The sequence below is a fragment of the Narcine bancroftii genome, chromosome 1 (assembly GCF_036971445.1).
Source record: "Narcine bancroftii isolate sNarBan1 chromosome 1, sNarBan1.hap1, whole genome shotgun sequence".
NCBI classification, from domain to species: Eukaryota; Metazoa; Chordata; class Chondrichthyes; order Torpediniformes; family Narcinidae; genus Narcine; species Narcine bancroftii.
The window spans coordinates 111,815,719-111,842,500 of NC_091469.1; the positions used below are offsets into that span (position 1 = coordinate 111,815,719).

Here is a 26,782-nt window from a genome sequence, read left to right on the forward strand (position 1 = left end):
ATAAAAAGAAATTCAAATCCACGAAAATCAGATTACTTAATTATCATTAACATTAAAGTTTATGAAAATAATTCAAAATAGAGCCGCAAAGATTTGAAAATTTTAAATATAAAACACCAGTTGAACATCTAATTTTCTCTAAAGTTAAATATGACATTAAATCATGTAACTATTGATTATGAGTGGGCAGGACAACATCTTTCCATCTGATCAAAATAACTTGTCTTGCAATAAAAGAGACAATGGCTAATATATGACTTTGAGATAAAGACAATTTCACTACCTTCTATTCAATCATCCCGAACAAGGCTATTAAAGGGTCTGGTGTTAGGTTTACATTAATAATTATTGATTAAAGTATGTAAGACATCTTCCAAATATTTAGCAGGGGTCAAACAAGACCAGAACATATGAATTAGTCCTCACTCCTGAATCTGTCACAATAAGAGCTAATATTAAATATATTTGATGAGTCAGCCTCCATTGCTTCCTTGGACAGAGAATCCCACAGATTCACTATACAGGGAAAAGCAGTTCCACTACATCTTCATCCCAAATCTATTCCACAAATTTTGAAGCTATGTCCCTAGTTCTAGTTCAGCAGATAACTTCCAACTTTAAAATTGGTTGGTTATTAATTCCCAGTTTAATACCTACCTGGTTGTCCTGAACTGCCCTATGGTGGTACAATTAGAAACATAGAAAAATAGGGGCAGGAGTAGGCCATTTGGCCCTTCAAGCCTACACTGCCATTCAATATGATTATGGCTGATCAGTACCCGGTTTCTGCTTCCTCCCCATACCCCTTGATCCCCTTAGCCACAAGGGCCAAATCTAACCTTTTCTTAAATATTAACAAGGAACCGGCCTCAACTACTTCCTGTGGCACAGGAAGTGCCACAGATCCAACACCATCTGAGAGAAGAAAATTTTCCTCATCTCAGTCCTCAAAAACTTCCCCTTATCCTTAAACTGTGGCCCCTGGTTCAGGTTTTTCACAGCATTGGAAACAACCTTCCTGTGTCTAGTCTGTCTAAACCCTTAAGAATTTTATGTTTCTATAAGATCCCACCTCGATCTTCTAAATTCCAGAGAATACAAGCCTAGGCTATCCAACATTTCTTCCTATGCAAGTCCTTCCATCCCTGGTATCAATCTAGTGAATCTTCTCTGCACCCCCTCCATGGCGAAGATGTCCTTCCTCAGATGAGGAGACCAAAACTGCATGCCGTGCACACAGATCAATAATCAGTGGAATAGATGGAGGCTGACTATTTAATAGAATCTAGGAATATCAAAATCCAGAGTAAATTCAGATACAAAATTCTTTATTCATTTGGCTATCAATATTGTTACATCACTGACCAGCAGCAATAGAAATTCACCAAGAGACTGTTATTGTTTTTCTTTAAAAACAATATATTTGTTAATAACTACTAATAATATAACAACTTATCTAAATTTAAGTGTGTGTGTGTGTGATACCCAAACATTACAGCTTAGGCATAATTCTGGAAAGTCATTCCCAAAGTTCAGTCTTAGAAAACCTATGTTGAAACACAGACTTTTAAACTGATGCTCAGAAGTAATTATGAAGGAAGTACGAGAGACTGAGTAACTGGTCTGCTGAAAACTCACTAATTTTTGATGAGTTGTTTCCAGAAAAATGTTTTTTTTTATGTGAATAGTTGTCATAACTTCCCTTTTCCTTGTGAGGGGGAAACAAAATGTGTGACTTCCATTAAGCTTTCAAAACGTTGACACAGGTCAGTCAAAATTACCATTTCAATGGTTATAATCCAATGTAGGAATTCTCCTGTTTTCTTTTCCCAGATATGGGTCAATCAAAATGACCATTACAATGATCACAGTGGTTCAATAATTCCCCTGAGAGGGAGAATCAGTAGAATTATTCATTTCACACATAGTCACTTCACTTCTGTGTTCATCAAATAGCTGGTCAATAATGAAAAGCATACTTCTTTAATCGTCCTACTCACATGACTCACTCACTTCCTGTTTTTCTGGATAAACAGCCATTGTTCTTTCTCTTCTTTCACAGCATTAACTTAGTTTATCGTTTATATTTGATGGTGCCATCTCATCTCACCACAAATCTGAATGTTTGCAGCCTGTATTAATACTTAAAGTTCTTTCTTTCTTCTTTGGCTTGACTTCGCGGACGAAGATTTATGGAGGGGGTAAATGTCCACGTCAGCTGCAGGCTCGTTTGTGGCTGACAAGTCCGATGCGGGACAGGCAGACACGGTTGCAGCGGTTGCAGGGGAAAATTGGTGGGTTGGGTTTTTCCTCCTTTGTCTTTTGTCAGTGAGGTGGGCTTTGCGGTCTTCTTCAAAGGAGGTTGCTGCCCGCCGAACTGTGAGGCGCCAAGATGCACGGTTTGAGGCGATATCAGCCCACTGGCGGTGGTCAATGTGGCAGGCACCAAGAGATTTCTTTAGGCAGTCCTTGTACCTCTTCTTTGGTGCACCTCTGTCACGGTGGCCAGTGGAGAGCTCGCCATATAACACGATCTTGGGAAGGCGATGGTCCTCCATTCTGGAGACGTGACCTGCCCAGCGTAGTTGGATCTTCAGCAGCATGGATTCGATGCTGTCGGCCTCTGCCATCTCGAGTACTTCGATGTTAGGGATGAAGTCGCTCCAATGAATGTTGAGGATGGAGCGGAGACAACGCTGGTGGAAGCGTTCTAGGAGCCGTAGGTGATGCCGGTAGAGGACCCATGATTCGAAGCCGAACAGGAGTGTGGGTATGACAATGAAACGAACCCAGCTCATCATGGACATTGGCGAATTCAGGGGTTTTTACGAGGCTCTAAAGGCTGTGTACGGCCCCTCACCCCAAGTCCAAAGCCTTCTGCGCAGCTCAGACGGCAAAGTCCTTCTCAGCGACAAGATCTCCATCCTCAACCGATGGTCAGAACACTCCCAATCTCTTTTCAGTGCCAACCGCTCAGTCCAAGATTCCGCCCTGCTCCAGCTCCCTCAACAGCCCCTAAGGCTAGAGCTGGATGAGGTCCTCACCCAGGAAAAGACATATAAGGCAATTGAACAATTGAAAAGTGGCAAAGCAGCAGGTATGGATGGAATCCCCCCCAGAGGTCTGGAAGGCAGGCAGCAAAACTCTGCATACCAAATTGCATGAGTTTTTCATGCTCTGTTGGGACCAAGGAAAACTGCCTCAGGACCTTCGTGATGCCATCATCATCACCCTGTACAAAAACAAAGGCGAGAAATCAGACTGCTCAAACTACAGGGGAATCACGCTGCTCTCCATTGCAGGCAAAATCTTCGCTAGGATTCTCCAAAATAGAATAATATCTAGTGTCGCCGAGCATGTTCTCCCAGAATCACAGTGCAGCTTTCACGCAAACAGAGGAACTACTGACATGGTCTTTGCCCTCAGACTACTCCAAGAAAAGTGCAGAGAACAAAACAAAGGACTCTACATCACCTTTGTTGACCTCACCAAAGCTTTCGACTTTGGAAAGGGCTTTGGCAAATACTAGAGCGCATCGGATGCCCCCCAAAGTTCCTCAACATGGTTATCCAACTGCACGAAAACCAACAAGGTCGGGTCAGATACAGCAATGAGCTCTCTGAACCCTTCTCCATTAACAATGGCGTGAAGCAAGGCTGCATTCTCGCGCCAACCCTCTTTTCAATCTTCTTCAGCATGAACCAAGCCATGAAATACCTCAACAATGAAGACGCTGTTTACATCTGGTACCGCACGGATGGCAGTCTCTTCAATCTGAGGTGCCTGCAAGCTCACACCAAGACACAAGAGCAACTTGTCCGTGAACTACTCTTTGCAGATGATGCCGCTTTAGTTGCCCATTCAGAGCCAGCTCTTCAGCGCTTGACGTCCTGTTTTGCAGAAACGGCCAAAATGTTTGGCCTGGAAGTCAGCCTGAAGGAAACTGAGGTCCTCTATCAACCAGCTCCCCACCATGACTACCAGCCCCCCCATATCTCCATCGGGCACACAAAACTCAAAACGGTCAACCAGTTTACCTATCTCGGCTGCACCATTTCATCAGATGCAAGGATCGACAACGAGATAGACAACAGACTCGCCAAGGCAAATAGCGCCTTTGGAAGACTACACAAAAGAGTCTGGAAAAACAACCAACTGAAAAACCTCACAAAGATAAGCGTATACAGAACCGTTGTCATATCCACACTCCTGTTCGGCTCCGAATCATGGGTCCTCTACCGGCATCACCTACAGCTCCTAGAACGCTTCCACCAGTGTTGTCTCCGCTCCATCCTCAACATTCATTGGAGCGACTTCATCCCTAACATCGAAGTACTCGAGATGGCAGAGGCCGACAGCATCGAATTCACACTAAATGAAATATGAGGACAAAATACCTCTCTCAACAATGAAAATATTGAGCTGTAAGTGTAACATTTTAACTACAATATACAATGTTTGAAATACTACATTCACTATTTTTAGATAATATAATAAACAAATATAACAATTTTCTGCAATATTACAAACTTAACATCTTGAAAGGCAATCAGTTATTACATTATCCTTGTCTTTAATATGTTATCATTAAATCATATTCCTGCAGAATTAGACTCCAGTTTAACAATCATCTATTTTTGTTTTTCATTTTACTCAAGAGCCCTAAGGGATAATGGTCAGTATACACAATAAGTGGTCCTTCAGCAGTGCAGATGTAAACATTGAAATGCTGAAAAGCTAGTACAAGGGACAATAATTCCTTCTCTATAGTAGAATAATTCTTTTGATGTTCATTGAATTTATTGGAGAAGTAAGCCACTGGATTGTCAATGTCATCACAACCATTCTTTTGTAATAACACCATTCCTGCAGCTCCAACACTAGCATCTACTGCTAAAGAAAATGGCTTCTCAAAGTCAGGTGACTTAAGCACAGGCTGGTAACATGAAATGGCTTTCAGTTTATCAAATGTTCACTGATAAAGTTCTGTCCAAACAAAGTTTTCACCTTTGTTCAGAAGGTTTATTCAAAGGAAGGGTGATAACAGAAAATATTTGCAGAACTATTGATAATACCCTACGATTCCCAAAAACCTCCTAATAGCTTTCTTACCCTTGGGAATGGGAAACTCAGAGATCATTTGAACATTCATCTGAACAGATTTGTTTTTGAATGTTTGTCAAACAATTTCTCCAACTCAGATATATGTCAGTCCCTGTAACCAAATCATCAATATAAGCATTTGTATGCTCTAAACCTTGAATCACATAATTAATCATTTTTGGAATCTCCCTGATGCATTTTTCATTCCAAATGATGAAGCATTGTATTCATATAACCCTTACAAGGTCGCAAATGCAGAAATTGCCCTACCTCTGTCTGCTAAGGGAACACATCAATAACCTTTTAATAAGTCCATTTTTGTAAGAAGCTTAGCCTTTCAAACCTTGTCCACACAATCATCCACCCTATGGATAAGCTAAGCATCAGTCTCTGTTACTACATTAACTTTTCTATAATCAGAGCAAAATCTAACCGCCCCATCTGGTTTAGGCACAAGGTGAACTCCAGTCTGAGGTAGAACATCTAACAATAACATTCTTTAACATATATTCAATCTCTTGATCTACCAGTTTGCATTTTTCAACATTCAGTCAATAGGTTTGGCATCTCCAACATCAACATCATGACAAGTAATTGGGGTTTTCTTAGGTACATCTGGAAACAGGTTGCTAAATTTAAAAAGTAGCTGCTTCATTTTTTTCTTTTTCCTGAGACTGAAGATGAGCCAATTTAGCATCCAAATTCTGCAAAACACTTGAGTTAAACAGATGAACTGGGACAATGTTTTGTTTGAAATGACCCTAACCTATGGTGAAGAGGTTGTTCCTTGCTATGGCCCAAGTGCTCAAAATAAAGTTTTAACATGTTGTCAAGGCAACTCTGTGTTTTACATCTCTGATGAGCTGTTTTAACTACATAGCTGACTTCAATCACCTTTGACTCGATCTTATACGGACCTGAAAATTTTGTCCTTAGTGGATAAGAATTTATTGGGAAAAGGATTAACACTTTATCCCCCAGTTTAAAAGTTCTCACCCTATCATACCAGATCTTCATTTTGCCTTGAGCCCAATTTCAAATTCTTTTGAGCTAATTTATAGACATTTAAACTGTAAAACATAATCTAACAATTTCAACTGCACATCCTCATAGATCATAACACAGAACATAGAATAATATAGCACAGTACAGGCCCTTTGGCCTTTGATGTTGTGCTGACCCATATATCCCTTCCTAAAAAAAGAACTAAACTCTCCCTACCCCATAACCCTCTATCTTACTTTTATTCATGTGTCTGTCTAAGAGTCTCTTAAATGCCTCTAATGTTTCACCTTCCACCATCAACCCTGGCAAGGCATTCCAGGCTCCCACAACTTTCAGTGTTTAAATAAACTTACCCCTGATGTCTCCCCTAAATTTCCTTACCTTAACTTTGTACTTATGTCCTTTGGTATTTTCTGATCCTGCCTTAGGAAACAGGTGCTGGCTGTCCAACATATCTATGCCTCTCATAATCTTGTAGACCTCTATCAAATCTCCTCTCATCTTTCTACGCTTCAAAGTGAAAAGTCCCAGCTCTGCTAACCTTGCCTCATAACACTTGTTTCCCAATCCAGGCAACATCCTGGTAAATCTCTGCTACACCTTCTCCATTGCTTCCACATCCTTTCTATAATGAGGTGATCAGAACTGAACACAATAATCTGTGTGGTTTTAACAAAGATTTGTAGAGTTGTAACGTGACCTCTCTACTCCTGAATTCAATCGCCCATTAATGAATCCCAGCACCGCATAGGCCTTCTTAACTATCCTATCAACCTGTGCGGAAACCTTGAGGAATGTATGAATTTGCACTTCAAGTTCCCTCTGTTCATCCATAGTCTTAAGTAACTGACCATGAACCCTGTACTCAGCTTTCTGGTTGGTCCTTCCAAAATGCATTACCTCACACTTATCCAGATTGAACTCCGTCTGCCCAACTCTGCAACCTGTCTTTATCCTCTTGTCACTTTCGACAACCTTCAGCTCCATCCACAACTCCTCCAACCTTCGTGTCATCCCCAAACTTACTGACCCATCTTTCCACCTCTTCATTCAGGTCATTTATAAAATCACAAATACCAGAAGTCCCAGAACAGATCCCTGTAGCACTCCACTAGTCATTGACCTCCAGGAAGAATACTTTCCTTCCACTCTGCTTTCTTCCTAAAAGCCAATTTTTTATCAATACAGCTAATCCTCCACCGATTCTGTGACTCATGACTTCCTGGATGAGTCTCTTCTGTGAGTCCTTGTCAAGTGCTTGCTAAAATCCATGTAGACCTCATCAACCATCCTAACCTCATCAACTTCTTTTGTTACCTCCTCAAAAAACTCAATTAGACTTGTGAGGCATGACCTTCCCTTCACAAAGCCATGCTGACTAGCCTTGAGTAGACTGTACTTCTCCAAATGCTCATAGATTCTCTCCTTAAGAATCCTTTCCATCAGTTTACAGGCCTCTGACACAAGACTCACTGGTCTATAATTCCCAGGATTCTCCCTATTACTTTTTTTAAACAAGGGGACTACCTTTGCCCATTAAACCCCTGTTCCTTCAATGACATTGAATGTTCTCTAACTTGATGTCCAAACACCAGTTCAAGAGGGCTAAAGTCTAATAATTCTTGTACAGACAATCTCACTACAAACAAATGCAAATTGGCACCATCATCCCAGTTCTTCTCATTCTCAAAACAATAGGTCCTCATCATGGTTTTGAAGGTCAAATGGAACATCTCCAGGGCCCCTTGATATTCTGGATGATATGCAGATGATTTGATTTGGTTAGTTCCCAATTTATAAACTTACTGCTGAAACAGCCACAACATGAAATTACTTCCCAGGTCTGATTAAATCTCTTTAGGCAAATCGACTAAAGTGAAAAATTTTATAAGATTTCTTGTTACATTTTTATCTTTAATATTTCTAAGTGGTATTGATTCTGGAAACCTGGAAGCTGTGCACATGACAGTTAACAAATACTGATTCCCAGCTTTTGTCTTAGGCAATGAGCCAACACAATCCATAATAACTTTACAAAAGGGCTCGCCAAAAACCAGAATGAGTTATAATGGAGCCACAGGGGGACCCTGATTGTATTTACCCACAATCTGACAAATGTGACATGTCTGGCAAAATATCACAACATCTTTTCTTATACTAAACCAATAGAATTGTTTCATAATCTTATACATATTTTACTTACCCCAAGATAATCACCCAAAGTTAAAATTTTGTCCCTATAGACTTTAGGAACTATAACTTTGTGAACAACTGCCCATTTTTAACTGGCTGGGATATCAGGTGGTCTCCACTTATTCATCAACACACCTTCTTGAAATAATAACCAATTGGAAATTTATTAATTTTATTATCAGAGAGAGGCTTATTTCTCACCAGTAAGATCAGGATGTTTGTCCTTCATCGTTATAAACTATTTTTGGAATAATGACAAATCCTTACACGGGTTTAACACCAGAACTCTGGTCCAATAAAGAAGGAGGTAAAGTCTTTGGCAGGTCATTACAACCTGAGTGGTGTTTTGTATTATCACAGATTCTGCTCCCCATGAAATCAGTCTGCATAGCACCTTTTACACTGGCAAGCATTTTAGCCATAGCTCAAGTCATTGTGCAGGCTGGATATATATCATCAATCTTTCTCTCATCAATGACTGGATTAGCTGTCAACTGCACTGCAGGGACACTTTACCCTCTTCAAGGTCATTTCCTAATAACAATGAAACTCCCTCCACTGGTAAACTTGATCATAACAGGTCCATCAACCAATGCAGATTTTAACACTACCCTGTGCAGAGGTAGGTATCAACTCCAGATCACCTCACAGACCTTCAATCAAATTAATTTCACCCATAGCAGTCTCATCGCCAAACTCCAAAACACTGTCCAATATGAGTGACTGGACAGCCCCAGTATCTCGAAGGATTTTCACTGTCACTTGTAGTGACCTTTCCTTTACAGAAGCCAAATCCTCTGACTCAAAGTATTTGAATTCATCCCTAATGTTATCAACAGGTCTGGAACATTTTTGATTTCTATTTGTTGCATCTCTTTGGATACAAGCATCGGCTCTACCTCCTTTTTCTTCTTTTTTCCCTAGCACAGAACAATTTGCTACCACGTAAACAGATTTCTTACAATAGTGGCAAAGGGGACCCGAAGTTTTTTCCTTTTCTTGCTTCCCTTCATCTTTACCCTTGCGTTACTTCCCGATTTATTTTCTAATTTACTTCGATAGTCCATATTATCCTTTTGGAAGCCTCTACTTGGTACAAATTTAACCTTGCAGGTTAAAGCATACAGATCCACTAATTTAGCAGATTCCTGACAAGTTTCCACTCCTTTTACATCTAAATATGCTTTTATGTCATTAGGAACACACCTTTTAATTTTGTCAACTAACATCAGCTCTCTCAGTCTGTTATAATAATCTTTTTTTTGTAATGTACACCATCGGTCAAAGCACAGCTTTGTCGAATGCAAAATCCATATAAGACTGGTTCACTGATTTTCTCAAATTCCTGATTTTTTTCCTATAAACTTCTGGAACCAGTTCATAAGCCTTAAGCATGGCTTTCTTTACAGTCTCATAACTAGCAGCTTCTTCAGTTGTAAGGACAGGACAGTGTTAGCCTGTTGGGCTTTCCCTACTCATGCTTTGTGACATGAGGTACCAATAGTTTTTTGGCCACTTTAAACTCTCAGCTACTTTCTCTAAATGCTGGAAGTATTTGTCAATCTCAGCCTCATCAATGGATGAACTAACTAACCTCGCTACTGGTCACAAACCTCTCACTAGTACTAGAAAGTGGAAATTCATCTTTCCTCTTCTTTCTCAAACTGCCTTTGCTTCTCTGCTTCATCCCTTACAAGACTACATTTGTCTAATTCTAACTCGCATACACTAAATTTGTGGCGAAGGAAGCAGAAAACCAAAGATAGTTTGAGACAGAGGAAGCAGAGACTAAATTGAAGTTACGATATAATACACTACAAAGATAACCTAAACTCATTATGGACATTAAACTAATGGATGTTACATCTATGTTATTGATATCTGGCAGAGGATTCCCTGGTCATGTATTAGTATTATTACATGCTCACATTTTATTAAGTGTGAGTGTAACTTTAAGGGTTAATACAGGCTGAAAACATTCACAGTTGTGGTGAGACTGGACGCCACCATCTAACTATAAACAAAGTTAATGCTCTGAAAGAAGAGAAAACAGGTGGTAAGTGAGTCACATTTTTATAGCTCAGTCTGCTCAAGGAATTTACTCTTGGGATATTTTTATAATTCCTCCTCTCCAAACTTCCCCGCTGCTATATGGTGCTCTCCTGTAATTCCCCAAATCTCAGACTTTTTCATAGATGGCTTTATTGCACTAAATTTCAACCTTTGGGTAATATCCACTAACTCATCCATTTTTGCCCTCTGCAAACCCACAGAAGATGGTGATTTTATAAAATCATAATATCCATTGCTGCTGTTTTTCATACACACAAGCAATTTAACCAATCAAATCAAAAATCATCGATCAATAAGCTTTAATTTTGGTCATATCCTGGACAATCCCCCAATTAGTTACATTGCAGTCCAGCAGAAATAGATAGTCATCAAGAGACTGGTATTGTTTTTCTTTTAAAACAATATATTTATTTATAGCTACTAATAATATAATAACTTATCTAAACTTAACCCTAACTGTGCATGAATATACTTATATATGTGTGTGTGTACCTGTGTGGGATACTCAAACCATTACAGCTTAGGCACAATTCTGGAAAGTTATTCCCAAAGTTAAGTCTTAGAAATCCTATGTTGAAATGGAGACTTTTAAACTGATGCTCAGAAATAATTACAAAGGAGGTGGGAGAGACTGAGTGACTGGCTTGTTCAAAACTTCCAAATCCTTGTTAAGATGCTTCCAAAGAAATGCCCTTTCATACAAATAGTTGTCAGAACTTCCCATTACTTTGGGGAAATGAAACATGTGACTTCCATGATGCTTCCAAAACCCAGGCATGGGTCAGTCGAAATGACCATCACAATGGTTATGATCCAATTGAGGATTCTCCTGTTTCCTTTACCTGAATACGGATCAATAAAAAATGACCATTACAATGGTCATGGTGGTTCAATAATTCCCCTGACAGGGAGAATCTGGAGAATTGTCTATTTCACACAGAGTCACTTCACCTCTGTATTCATCAATACCAGCTGGTCAATAATGAAAAAGCTGTTTCTTTTACTGTCCCACTCACATGACTCACTTACCACCTGTTTTCTCTTCTTTCAGAGCATTAACTTTGTTTATAGTTAGATGGTGGCATCCAGTCTCACCACAACTGTGAATGTTTTCAGCCTGTATTAACCCTTAAAGTTACACTCACATTTAATAAAATGTGAGCATGTAATAATACTAATACATGACCAGGGAATCCTCTGCCAGATATCAATAACATCCATTAGTTTAATGTCCATAATGAGTTTAGGTTATCTTTTTAGTGTATTATATCGTAACTTCAATTTAGTCAAAGCTGCCTTATTATCCTCCGTACAATTCCTCTGAAGTTCTTTTCCCAAATCAGCTATCTGTTTTTCCAATGACCGAGTCTCTGCCAAAAATTTCTTCTTTTCCTTTTATGCATAGCTAATAATTTGACCACGTAAAAACACCTTCAAAGCATCCCATAAAGTAAAATTACTCTGAACTGTATTCCTATGCAAATCCAAAAAAGAAACAATTTGATCCTTAATGAATTTTACAAATTCCATTTTTAATCAATAGCATTGCATTAAACCTCCACCGAAAAGTTGATTGAATAACTTCCAGCCCAACACAAGAAATGAATAACAATGAATGATCAGAAATTATTCTACTCTTATATTCAGCTTGTATAAAACAAGATTGCAAATGTGCTGATGCCAAAAAGAAGTAAATCCTGGAAAATGAATCATGATGTGAGGAATAAAATGAAAAATCTTTCTCAGTAGGATTTAACTTTCTCCAAACTTCTATCACATTTAAGTCTTTCATCAAGTAAACCAATTGAACCGCTGCTTTTGATTTTTTCAAGATTTTCAGAGTTTTATCCAATAATGGATCTAATACGCAATTGAAATCTCCCCCAATCAAAATATTTTGTTTAGCTTGACTTAAAGTTTAAAAAGCTTCAGACACAAATTGTTCGTCATCAACATTAGGTGACCATGACTCAGCAAACAATTGACAATTAATCATTAGAATTTGGCCAACTGATTCCACCAACGATTCAAGTTCAAATGGTATTTTCTTGTGAATCAAGATCACCACTCCTCTTACTTTTGAATTGAAAGAAGATGAAAATACATGACCAACCCAATCTCTCTTCAATTTCAAATGTTCTTTTTCAGTTAAATGAGTTTCCTGCAGAAAAGCAATGTCGATTTTCATCTTTTTTAAATTGGCTAAAACACATTTACGCTTAATTGGGTTATTTAAACCCTGCACATTAAATGTTGCAAAATTCAAACTAGACATTGTTATCAAAATTGAAGTTATGATATAATACACCACAAACATATCAATTTGAATGTTTGATTCAAAGATCTAAACAATGTTATCATTAGTTAGGGGACAGAGCCCATAAAGTTTTAGCGTGCCAACTGAGAACAGAATAAGCATAACTCAGTTACTTTTAAACCTCAGGAACCAATGACCAATTTTTATCATTTTATCAGAAATTATATGTTTCTGAGGGAGTTGGAGATGATGGTTCCATTGAATCTTTTTTGTAAGAACTAAATTTGCCAATATTAGGGGAAGATGATGTGAGGAAACTGGATTCTCCTTTTACAGATTTAGAAATAAAGGATGTTATTCAACAAATGCCTTACAGAAAGTCTCCAGGAGATGATGGGTTCACTGTTAAATTTTATAAAGTTTTTTATGATGATCTGTCCTCTTTATTTATGGATGTTCTTCATCAGGTAGCACAGGAACAAGCTCTACCAGATTCGTGTTTAAGTGCAATAATAACGGTTATACCAAAAAAAATAGAGATCCTTTGAATGTAGCATCAGATCAGCCAATCTCTTTATTAAATGTGGATTATAAAATAATAGTGAAATTATTGGCAATTAGATTTGATAAGTATTTAGCACAATTGGTACATGCTGACCAGGCTGGTTTTATTAAAAATAGGTATGTTTCTGACAATATTCTTAGAGTGATTTCACTGATCAATGCTTAATGTCAGCAACCCAACCTACCAATGGTAGTTACTTTAGATGCTGAAAAAGCTTTTGATAGGGTTGAATGGATTTTTTTAATTTAAAATTTTGGAGAAATATAAGTTTGGACCCTTTTTTATTGGTTGGGTTAAAGCATTATATAATAATCCTATTGTTAGGGTGATGACAAATGGTCAAACCTCTTCTTTCTTTAAATTATCACGTTCAACTCGTCAAGGTTGTCCTCTGTCACCAGCTCTATTTGCGTTGGTCATTGAACCGTTAGCCCAAGCTATTAGGCAGAATGAGAATATTAGAGGTATAAGGATAGCAGATGATGAATATAAGATTAATCTATTTGCTGATGATGTTTTGATATATTTAACGAATCCGGAATGATCTTTAATTTACTTGCAAGAATGTTTAGAACAATATGGTAAATTATCAGGATATAAAGTGAATTGGGACAAAAGTGAAATATTACCAATCTCTGAGGGAAATTATGATCAGTGTAGACAAATTACCAAACTCTGTTGGACTGATAAAATTAAGTATTTAGGGATAATGATTGATGTAAATATTCAATCATTGTATAATTTAAACTATGTACCATTAATGAGAAAAATTAAAGCAGAATTGATTAAATGGAAGGATTTACCTTTGTCATTAATAGGTCGAGTAAATTGTATTAAGATGAATACCTTTCCACGAATTCAGTATCTTTTTCAATCGATTCCTTGTTTTCTTTCAAAATCCTTTTTTCAGGATTTAAATAAAGTAGTTCAAGAATTTCTATGGAAGGGAAAATTAGCTAGAGTAGTGATACATAAATTGACCTGGAAATATGCTTTGGGAGGTTTGCAATTACCCCATTTTCAAAATTATTATGAAGCATTATGTTGGATGTTTCGTGCCACCCTAGTTGGGCCAGGGTAGAATTGGCTGGTGTATCGGAACCTTATCTACATCAATTTGTATTTAAATGGAATTCTTTTTTATTACAGGGATATAATGTACCGATTTTGAAACATTTGTTAGAGATTTGAACTAAAAGGAATTTACTAATAGGCTCAAAAGGTAAAATATTGTTTTAAGCCCCAATATATCAAATTAAAATGGCAGATTAAAGGAATAAAGTTATTGCAGGATTGTTTTGAAGAGCGTAAATTGTTATCATTTAATCAACTTAGAGAGAAATTTGGAATTTCAGTGAATTCTTTGTTTGTTTATTATCAAATTAGAGCATTAGTGAAAGATAATTTTGGAAGAGAAATAAAAATTCCTAAGTTAAGGAAATTTGAGTTTATGATTTTTCATTTTTCAGATAAGGGTTTTATTTCAGAGATGTATGCATTGTTACAAGACACTATGGATAAAATAAATTTAGATAAATCCAGGATTAAATGGGAAATCAGGCCGACTAGGAGATGATGAGTTTCGATGGTGTGAATAAATTGTTTAATGTAAGATATAGTATGATTAATTATAATTTTTCCATCCGTTATATTAACCCCTGAGAAATTGAGAAAATATGGATTTAGTAATTTGGAGTCATGTTTTAGATATGGATTATGTGTAGGAACATTTTTACATTCCGTTTGGCTTCATGATAAAATTCAATCATTTTGGTATAAAATTAGGGAATTTCTTTAAAATTTGTTTAAAATTAAATTTTTGTTAGATCCCCCAAAAAAAATTGTTGGGTTATACTGCTTCATTTATGGATTTGGGGTTAGATAAATTTCAGACAGCATTTTTACGTTTAGCATTGGCTGTAGCGCATAAATGTGTTGTGATTTCTTGGAAAGACGAAGTTGAGATAAAAGTAAATCGTTGGCCTAATGAGTTGAGGTCTTGTAATTATATAGGGAAAATAACATATAATTTGCATGATAATTATGATTTTTTTTTGTTAAGATGTGGTCATCTTATTTGAAATGTATGAATTTAGTAATATCTTAAACTGCTGTATGTATTTTCTTCAATGCTTCCCTTGTGCGGTCTGTTGAGGGTGGGGGAAGGGGGTGGGATAGTTGTAGTTTTCATTTTTATATTATGGATTTTGTAAATAATTAAATAAAGTTTTTTTTTAAAGAAAAAAAGGAGTTTAGATTAATCATATTGGACTGCCAAATGAAAACTGATAATGAAAGACCCAACTATGTTGCATGATGTGGACATTTATGCTGGCTAGTAGAAGTCATTTGATTTTGGCAAAAGCTGTTTCCTTAAAGATCCTGAGATTACAATTTAAAATAATTGTGTTTGCTTAGTTTGGCAAAAGTTATAAGTTGCGCAACTAATGACTAGTTCTGCAGTGCCCATAATGAAGCATAAGAGAAGCATTGTACTTTTTAATTTTTGCATGAAGCAGGAACAAAGCTGTTAATGTGATACTTTTTAATCTCAAACGTATTATTAATTTAATTAGCTCAAATATTAACCTTTCTTGAATGGATGTTATTTTTTTAAAAAAGCTTGGTCAATTCATGAATCTGACATAATTGCCAAGATTACATCTCTGCAGATTTCTATACTTCCCACAAAGGAAGATATCAGCTGAAGTAAATGTTCTGCATGAGCAGACAATAAAAAGATTGCAGCACAGCAAGAGCTCTTTGTGTTTGTGCCAGCTCCTTGTTTGGCTAATACAAAACTAGTCCTTTGTTCTTATCCATTGTTCTTTGTTTTCCTTTATCTCTCTTTCCTCTTGTAGGTTGCAAGAGAATTAATCTCAAACAACTGATAAATTATTGCCCCAAAACATTCCACATTCCCCATAGATTTTTGCACAAAGGAATTTCTTCTAACCTGCTGCTTCATTTTACCAAGATATCCTGTTGTTTCTCATCCCTAGTATCATCCTTTACAGTCGCAAACATGTATTTTAGAAACGGAAAATTTAACTTAACAATCACATAATAAAAATGATGAATAGATAACCGTAATTGTCCATTTATAAATATTCCTATATATTTGTAATGATATTTATATTTCCTTCCAAATCCATTGAAACATAAAATCAAATGGAATTTCAATCCGTTATATGCAATCTAGAGTAATGATAACAAGACTGAAATACATAAAAATATTTGAAAGCCATGAAAATATTAAGGTATGGAGTCTAGAATGAACCAAAACAGACAAAACTATTCACCAACAAGTGCTTTATAAGTTAAAAAGTAATAGCGCCATCCCACTTCTGAAATTCAATTCCATAGTATAGCAAGGAATCAAATTTCAGTGGTTCTGTCACAGGGTAGAAATTGCAGGGGTCCTGGCAGATATATTTAATATGTTCCTTCGCCATAAGGTGCATCATGAGGGTCACTCATGATGTTCCATTGTCTAAAAATGGCTTGAAAAATAAACTGGGAAATTATAGGCCAGTGAGCCTGACATCAGTAGTAAGTTAAGAGTACCTCATTGGCAGGTGTTATGTCTCCGTGTTACTTGGGAGGCTTCTTAAAGAACTTAGAGATGCAAAATTGAAAGAACAGAAGAGACTTTACTTACTGATGTCTTCCACCATCTCAGGAAACTGTTATGTCACACACACACACACACACACACACACATTACAAATTAGTTCACATTATCCTGACTATATAACAAAAGGTGTTATAAGAGATCTGATATACAAATATTTTGATAGACAGGGATGAATTATGGATAGTCAGCGTAGCTTTATGGGTGGGATGTCATGTTTAATCAAACTTATAGAGATTTTTGAGGAGGTTACCAGGAAAGTTGATGAAAGGCCATGAATGATGTCTACGTGGCCTTTGATAAGGTCCTGTATGGGAGGTTAGTTAGGTAGGTTCAGTCACTTATCATTCATGGCAAGGTAATAAATTGGAGGAGTAATTGGGCTCTGTGGTAGAGTGTGGTAGTGGAGTATTGCCTTTCTGGAGATTTGCGTCTAGTGGTGTGCTTCAGGAATCAGTTTTGGGTCCACTTTTGCTTGTCATCTCAATCGATGATCTGGATGATAAAATGTAGTAAATTGGATTTCCAGAAATTAGACAACAAAGAAGGTTTTCAAAGCTTGCAGCTAGATCTAGACTAGCTGGAAAAATGGGCTGCAAAATGACAAATTAAATTTAATGCACACAGGCGCGAAGTTTTGCACTTTTGGAGGATAAACTAGGGTAGGACTTGCAGAGTAAGTGGTTTGGCCATGTAGATTTCTATAGAACAGAGGGTTCTGGGAATACCAGTACATACCGTAATTCCTTGAAAATCATGTCACACGTAGAAAGGGTGAGCTTTTTGACACATTGTCTTTCATAAATCAAAGTATTGAGTATTGGAGCTGGGATGGTATGTTGAAATTATTTGAGACACTGATGTAGGTATTGCATGCAATTTTGTTCACCTACGGTAAATATATCAATAAGATTGAAAGAAGGCAGTGAAAATTTAGAAGGATTTTGCCAGGATTTGAAGATCTAAATTATAGGGAAGGGCAGAATAGTTTATGACTTTATTCATTGCAATATCAGAAATTTCCAATGGGCAGAACAGATAGTGTAGCAGTTAGCACAGTGCTGTTACAGTGCCAGAGATTGGGACTGGGGTTCAAATCCAATTCGAATGAATTTGTACTGTTACGAGGTATATTATATTATATAAATATGTTTTTAAAATAGATAGATTGTGGGGGTTCAGCTTGTTGAAAAACCCTTGTGTTCTTTACAAGAGGAATTGGCTGGCTAGAGTGTTTCTCCGGAAACAAAAGGAACTCTGTAGTGACCTGGAAGAAAAGGTTATCATTTGGAAAACCCATGATGGGGAAAGTTTCTTCAGCAAGACACTGAAGTACTGATCGTGGGAAATCAGTTTGTGTGTGTCCAACGAGCAACAAATCTCTCTCTGAAACCAACAAGAAGCTTCCTTAACAGTAACCATTTGAGCACCACCAGAGCCTGGTGAAAATTCATAAATGTTAAATTCTGTGCACTTGGAGGAGTGAGAAGTGAGATCGAACTGTGAATCAAATAACTTCCCTGAAATTATACACATTACATACACTTGCACTTAGAATTAGAAGAGGGTTAATTTAGCTTAAGTAGTTAATAGTAATAAGTTAAAGTTTGATCCTGTTTTTATGTTTAAAGAAAATTAAATGCAACTTTTGTTTAAGTAACCATTGTCTTGGTGAATTTCTATTGCTGCTGAGTTTTGGGGTCCTCTGGATCTGTAATAATACATTCTAAATTTAAATTTAATTTCTTTTTAAAAATAAGGAGAGATTTGATAGAGGTATACAAAATTATGAGGGGTTTAAATAGGATAACTGCAAGTCTTTTTCACTAAACTTGTGCAAAGCACGAATGAGAGGAGAGGTTAAGATTAAAAGGGGAAATGTTTAGAGGGAACATTAAGGGGAACTTCTTCACTCAGAGGGTGGTGAGAGCATGGAATAAACTGCCAACAGAAGTGATGGATGCAGGTTTGATTTCAGTATTTAAGAGTAATTTTGGTGGGTACATGAAAATGAAGGATATTGAGGGCGATGGACCAGATGCATTTCAATGGGGCTCGGTGGACTAGATCGGCTGAAAAGTCTGTTTCTGTGCTGTAGTGTCTTGTGGCTTGAAATAATATAGAAAAGGAAAACCACTGTTGGACTGCAAAATGAATGGATGCAGCTAAAAATGTCATGCTATCTGTGCATGGGTCAAAACAAGTGAGTAAATAAACTTAAAATATAATTTGATGTTTCTTTCACATTGTGGGTACTTTTATTAATTTATTTCCCACATAAATTCTGTAAGTGAGAATTTTATTCCATCTTCAATATTTGGATCTTGGTTTGTGAATGCCATAAGGATGAATTTCCAATGTTATTGTGAATTTATTGTAATATACACAAGTGGAGATGCACTGAAAGTCTTACTTCTCTGCAGCCAAACAGGTACGCAAGATACATCAACTGCAATAGTTAAAATTTAAATGATCACAAATGCAACACAGAAAAAGAGGTAATAACGAGCAAACCATAGATATATAAATATTCACAGTTGCTTTTCATACAAGAAAAAAAAGTCCCATTTCAGTCATGCAGAGGGATCTTTTGCAGGTCCCAGAGAACTTCCATAATCCAAAATAATTCAGGAATTGCTTGTATTTTAAAACAATAAATGTTTCAAGGGTACAGAAAATATGTGGCTAATTATTTTTTTATCCACAGCCATCTCCAACTTTATGAATTCTTCTCATTTCTCTTTGTTGATTTCCTCTTAGGACGCTTCTACTATCTGATTTACCATCAAAAGCTCACCTACAGTGAAGCTGTGCAAGCCTGCATCAGAGATGGATCTAAGATTGCTAAAGTTGGTCAGATGTTTGCTGCCTGGAAGTTGCTGAATTACGACCGTTGCGATGCCGGTTGGCTAGCTGATGGCAGCGTCCGTTACCCAATCACTCGACCCCGGCATCGGTGCAGTGAAAGTGAGGCCGCTGTGCGATTCTCTGGCTTCCCAGATAAAAAGCATCGGTTATATGGTGTCTACTGCTTCAGAAGCAACTGATAATTCATGTTAAAGCTTAGTTGGGGATGAGTATTATTTTAATTCTGCACATGTGAAGGATATACTTTCAACGATATGGACTCATGTTACCAAAACTGTGATAAAAAGATTTTTTCTTACTGTACAATGCCATTTTCATGCAAGCCATTTTTTTTTGTTGTAATGTATCATACAATCATTAAATATTAAAAATAATATAATTTTTATAGGATGTTGTACCAAGACTTGGCACCAATTTGCTTCTTGTTTAAGTAGCATTCACCAAAAATTACCATAAACATTGTCCTGACCAGGCCTAAAGGATAGAATGTGTTGGAATTAATGGGGCATGTCATGGGTAGACTTTAACTATTATCCTTCAATTACAAAATAAGCATTTCTCAGGCAATATTTTTTTGTGTGTGTGTGAAATATGCATACAGGGTTCATCTTGCTTTGTAAACTTTTTAAAATATGGTGCATTTCTGACATTTCATGAGAGTTGGGCATGTCAGTAGAGAAAGATGGTACAACACTCTAACTTCCCACACGAATAGGTTATCCAACTTTCCGATCTGGCTGTCATTGCTATTGTCTACTTCAGCAAAATGATTAGAACCCCCGGAATTGTTTCATGTTGTACTTTAATGAATTTACAAGCTAATTTTTTGTTGTTAAACACAATGCATGGTGCACATTCCTCCCGCTCGCTGGGCAAATTATTGTGCCAAATAATGAATTGTCTGAGAAATACAATACCATCTTTGACTTTTTCATGTCATTCAGCTGAAGGTCAGCTATGTCTTTAAAGAGCAAGCAAGCTGCCTTTAAAGAGGCATTTGTTAGTGAACCTGCTGCATCTCTAAACAATAATCAAGTGCAGTTCACAGCCCTTTGCGGTCTTGCTGTGCATGCATTCCACCAGTTAATGATGAATTCATCAAATAAAGTACAAATTCTGCCAGTTTTACTGTGTTTGTAGATTTTATATTGGACAAGTGCAGAATCCTTCCTTGAGGTGACTGATTATTTTTGTGGGGTTTGTTATTGTTTATTTAGGGACTGCAATGACAGGAAATCATTATAATTTTTTGATGTGTAGCTGAAGAGATTTACAAAGAGCTGTCAATAAACACAGAAGTTGCAGATGCTGGAATCTTGAGCAAAGAATGTGGGAGGAAATCAGCAGGTCAAAAACAACCATGGATAGAAATGGTCAAATCATTGTTTCAGGTTGGGACCCTTTAGCAAGACGAAAGTATATGTAATAACACCCCTTTAATCTCAATGAAGGTCCAGACCCAAAACATTGACTGACCAATTCTACCCATGGATGATGTTTTTGCTGAGTTAATCCTGCAATCTTTGTTTATTTTAATCTGTTGCTTCAAGAAAGCTTTCATACTCTTTCAATTGTATATTGATAAAGGGCAGAGTTGCTGTATTATAGTTCTTGTATTTAAGAATTAAAACAATTCTGAGATCACTTAAAATCAATAAATCCATTTTGAAACTGCTACAGGCTAAGCCACAGTTAAATCCAACCCCAATTTCAGAATAGGGAAAAATGCAAGCAAGTAATTCATTAAGAACTTAATCATGATATTTCTATCTTAAAATTAAAGCACAAGGCCATAAACCACACCAACCAAAGGCTACCTGGTAATCTTACCCATTTTGGAACAATTTTATGTGGACATTGGCTCACAAGTATTATGTGCTTTGAACGTTCCAAAACTTGGTGGCCAATTTTATTGCTTCATGATCTCAGAGCACTGAAGTGGTGGAGCAAATAAAACAATTGCCTTTTATGCCTTATGTATTGTGCGCATAAAATTTGTGCTTTCCCCTGTGACTGTGGGGATTTATACTGAATGCTCGGGCTTTTTAAAGACATTCCAAAGATGTGGGTTTGAGCGCCAGTTGGCCACTGGAAACAACTCCTGTTGTGTCACTGAGAGATTGAATCTCAGGGAGTTGATGGGAGGAATAAAGATTAAGAGATCTGTGTAGATTTAGCATTTATGGTAAATGGGTAGTTGATGGTCAGTACAGACTTGACAGCTGAAGAGTTTATTTCCATGCTTTATCTCCAGAACTCCATACATTATTCTGTGTGCTGTTTAGTTTTGATTCTGTGCTCTTTGTGTGAAGTTTGGTAGTGAAATAGTAAAACATGTCATCAGATGTGACTCCTTCCCAATGAAAAAGCAATTTCTGGTGTAAAATGAAACTGCAGGGAATCTATATGGTTACCTCACCAGCAAAACTGGTGTTGAGGGAGAGTGACCATGAATGAAAAGTTGGTGCATTTTAATAAATGATTTATTCAGAAGCACATCATTCATTTAATGAAGAACTAGGTTTTTCTGACACAGAACCTTACTCAACATCCAAAATGGATTATAAAAATTGGGCAACAATTTACCAGACGTAATTTGGTTCTTTACAATAGTTTGACAACTATAGAACTATCAAATTAGGCTAATTAATAAGGACATCACCCTGGAAGTCACAATGAGAATACTGTATTAAAAAGGGCCAGAGGTTTACATGTTTGAACTTTTAGATAAAGCAATTCCAAGCAGATTATAACTTAGGAGTTTTACAATATCCAAAGCTGTTGTATTCCAATGGAATACATCATGTCTAATTATCTCAAAAATGAATGCATTTGTCGTGCTTTTTGTGTCTGATTATTTCTTTCTTTTCCTGGTTTTAACCTGATTCATTTTTTATGACAAAAAGTTAATTATGTTCAAAGCTTTTCTGATGATTAAATTCACAGCTGTTCCTGACATCACATAAGTTTACTAATTGGGTTCATTCATACTGGTGGTGCCTATTAGTCAGTTTGACTGTTTAGCTTTAATTACATAATATAATGTGTGCAAAAGGGAGAATAAAACTACAGTAATTTAGAAAAGATATGAGTCTAGCAGCTACTTTAAGAGCTGCCAGTTGGCCGACTCTACATCCAATGAGAAGTGCATATGCCATTCATTGGGAAGAGTTTCACATGATAGAGGAATTAGGGGATATGGGGAGAAGGCAGGTAGATGGAGTTAGGTCATAAATTAGATCAGCCATGATCGTATTGAATGGCGGAGCATGCTCGATGGGCCATTTTTGGCTTACTCCTTTTCCTACTTCCTATGTTCCTATGTTTCTATGTCATTCAATCACCATCCAGTGGCAACTAAAGATTGTATCAGAGCTTCACAATTTGCATAGGTCCTAAATCTAATTATGCTAATTAAGCACTTTATTTGAGAGTGGGACGAATGGCCTTAAGAAATATTGCCCATTCAAAAATTAAGCAGGGGTGTGGATCAGGAAGCCCGCAAGATGTATTTTTTAAAGATCCGTTTAATATCTAATTTCCGAAGGGAAAAGTAATGGAGACAAAAAAAAAGCATTCATAATGTTAAGCTGAAAAAGCTGGGGTGAATGGTTGTGGTGAATGACAGATGAAAGGTTTCCTTCTATGGACTTAGTCTATCCAGGTTGATGTAAAATTAATTCCTTTCCTATAAGTGGTGCAAATGTCCTGAGCTTTAATAACAACCCACCCAAATATCTCCACTTGTCATTATGACAGTTTTAACACTGACCTCATTAAATTAGCTTTTGATCACCTGCCCTAATATCTCCAGGTGTGTCTTAATATTATGAATAAAACTCCAATATCATGCCTTGAATTATTAAGGATGCTGTATAAATGGAAATAGTTGCTGTTTTTTAAAAAAAAGAATGCAGAGCAGTTAAAGGAAAGTAGCTTGGGTTAACAGAGTTCCAATTGACCATAGGAGCAGAATTATGCCATTTAGCCCATCAAGTCTGTTCCACCATTTGAATCATGGATGATTTTTTTTTCCTCTCAACTCCATTCTCCCGACTTCTCCCCTTAACTGTTGACACCCCCTGCTACTCAGGAACTTATCAATCTCCGCCTTTAAGTATATCCACAGTGATCCATAGCAACAAATTCCACAGATTTACCTCCCCCTGGCCAAAAAATAAATAACATCCCATCTCTGTTCTAAAGGGATATCCTTTTATGCTGAGATTGTGCCCTCTGGCCCCAGACTCCACCATTAAATTGCCTTTTAAAGTGTGGCCTTTTTCCACAAAGGATGAGACCTGAGCTGGGGATTTTTTTTTCAGGATGTAGAAAAGTAAAAGTTTTTTTAATTGGGTTGTCTCCATCAGAGATGGGAACTGAGATTGTTGTGCAACTGCTTGTGTGTTTAAAGGTTTATAATGAAATAATTATTTTCTGTTCATTCTTATTTTCAACTCATATACAGTGTGCTATATTACATGCAATATGCGTCGCTAAGCTTATTCTAGGGCTGTGCAATTCAATTACCGGTACAGGTACTTTCCTGCTGCAGTCTACTTGCATTTTCGTATGTGATAAATGTATTTTGTGCATGCAGTGCCATTAGCTGGGCAGTGCATTTTTCTGCGAAATAATATATACTGCAAATCTTTTTCAATGAAGTTTTGCAACTGCTTTTCTTCAGGATTGCCTGTAAAATATTATTGTACATTGAATGACTTTACATAGATATTTCTGATAAATCTAAGATAAATTAGTAGTTTATGAACTCAGGTTAGCTGACTGAAAACAAACCTGCAGGGCAGAGAAATGATATATTTAGCTATGTATTTGTGTCATTGTAACATTCTTATTATATATCATGTTTCTGTAACTACACAGATATAACAATGTCATACCTAGAACTTACTGAGTGCTACCGGTACTCTCTTAATCAAGCCAGTTTCTGAATAACAGCAAATTAAGTCAGTTCACTGAAAGAGTTGACAGCCATGGTATGAATCTGAAGAAAAGAATTTAAGCTGATAGTTGCTTTTGAAACTTGCAACAGAAAAAAAGTTGCAAACTATATTCAGGAATATAATAAAATTATATACTGCAAAGTGGCTGGATCTTATTTGTGCAGCAAGTGCTCACGGAAGCTCTTTGCTTTTAGTAATTGTCATTTTCTTTTAGCTCATCTCAAATTTGTCAGCTTCTGTGAAATATAACTATTTGTTTTTAACCTGTATGAGCATGTACTGTGTATGAATAAGAGTGGGTATAATTTCCTATGCACTGATTGGAGTATATAAGATTAATTCCAATTTAGATTTAGTTCTTTTAGTTTGCTTAAAACTGTTAGAGTGGATGTTTGAATTACCAGACATAAAAATGTACACCAGTGTTTGAATGGCATATATTGTTCAAGAATTTGTGTATCATTATGAAACACACGTGGTTGAATGCAAGCATCTAGTTCAAGGTTGGACATCGTTTCACCTTTTATTTAATAGTTAAACATGTCACTTCAAACATACAATTTTTTGGTCAAATGTTAGTTTTTACCTATACATTAAGTGTACATGGATCATTCAAATACAACTCACCAATGCACAGGCAATTTCTGTTTTATTTCATGAAACAGTGATATATTGCTGATTCTGTCCGAAGTGGTGCCCATGGTTTGCTGCCAAAGTCTTTGCCCAAGGGAAAGGAGCTGGCTTTTTTTTTGCTGACTATAAGCTCCAACATACTGCAGTATTTTGTCAATTTGTTCTGTTCTTAATCTATCCCTCAGAGAATGTATTCCCGCAGCCTGCAGCATTCTACAGAAACATAATGTTACAGAGGAAGATACTGCAAATTCATTCTTAGAACACATGCATCAAATAATTTGTTTTATTTGATCATGTTATTGGGTGGTGATAATCTTTCAGAACTCAGTAGGCTTTGTGCTATCATGTTACGTGCACAGTATTTATAATGCGCTTCCATGTTTGAATGCCTTCCTTGCATCTATTTCCACTGTACTGCAATAGAGTATCAAGTTGACCTCTAGAAAATTACTAAAAATAATTAACAAATGAAGCAATTGATTGAATTATAATGTAAATTTTAGCATAACATGAAATGTTAGGTAAGAAACCCAAAGATCAATATTTGAACGAACATATTCCAAGTATAAAAGTAACACTTTTTTTTTGCATTTTGTGACAGGAGCACAGCAATGCTAATAAAACAATGAACCTTATCCTTTACTGGATTGAGTCTTTATTATTGGACAATTTTAACAAATGAAATCTTGTGTTTTCAAAAGGCATTGCCTTTAAAAGATCCACAGTGTTGTATTCACCTATTTGTTTATGGGTATTGAACATACAAGAAAAACCAGGAGCAGATCTTGAATCCATCTATTAAGATCAGGTGAGGGTAGTAGAGTTCGGATACCGTGTTATTACAGCAAGTGACCCAGTGCAGTCTGTAAGGAGTTTGTATGTTCTCCCCCATCACCTACATGGGTTTGCTCTGGGTACTCCTGTTAGTCCCATCTTCCAAAATGTACGAAGTTGGTAATTGAGTATAAATGGGTTTCATGGGTTGGAAGGGACTTCGACTGCTCTGTATTGTTCATTTTTTTTTTTAAATAGAAAAGTAATGGCATCGAAAATTATTGTCATTTTACACCAGCAAGCAGCCAGTTCAATGAGAAATTATCATCAGGCTCCCCCCTTATTTTAGAAGTTTTTATAATAAAATCAAGGTCCTATGATACACATTTGACCTTAGTTGTTTTTATTTTAATTTGAAAATTGTTGCTGCCCACTTATCTGCAGACTCTGATTAGATATTTGAGTGGTGGAACAGATAAATCAGAATTTATTGCCATGAAGATGTCATGGAATTCTGTGTTTTGTGGAAGCATCATAGAGCAAACATTCATATTATGATCAATCTTACAACATTACTATAAAATTTTTTTAAAATAACGCACTAAAAGAAAGGCAGTGTCTTTGGCTCATTGATTATTCAAGAATCTGATGGCAGTGGGGAAGAAGCTGTCCTTGTGCTATTGAGTGCTCGACTTTAGACTCCTATACAT

The 26,782-nt window shown here is 36.7% G+C and overlaps 1 protein-coding gene across 2 annotated transcripts in view; it reads left to right on the forward strand.

Annotated features, from left to right (window-relative positions):
- LOC138762687 (hyaluronan and proteoglycan link protein 1-like) overlaps positions 1 to 25,933 on the forward strand; it is a 141,120-nt gene extending 115,187 nt beyond the window's left edge. For both annotated transcript variants that reach the window (XM_069936285.1, XM_069936290.1), the window contains exon 5: positions 19,591 to 25,933. In XM_069936285.1, the coding sequence (XP_069792386.1) occupies positions 19,591 to 19,877 (287 nt within the window). In that variant the 3' untranslated portion in view covers positions 19,878 to 25,933. The remainder of the gene's footprint in view (positions 1 to 19,590) is intronic.
- The last annotated feature ends 849 nt before the right edge of the window (positions 25,934 to 26,782 follow it).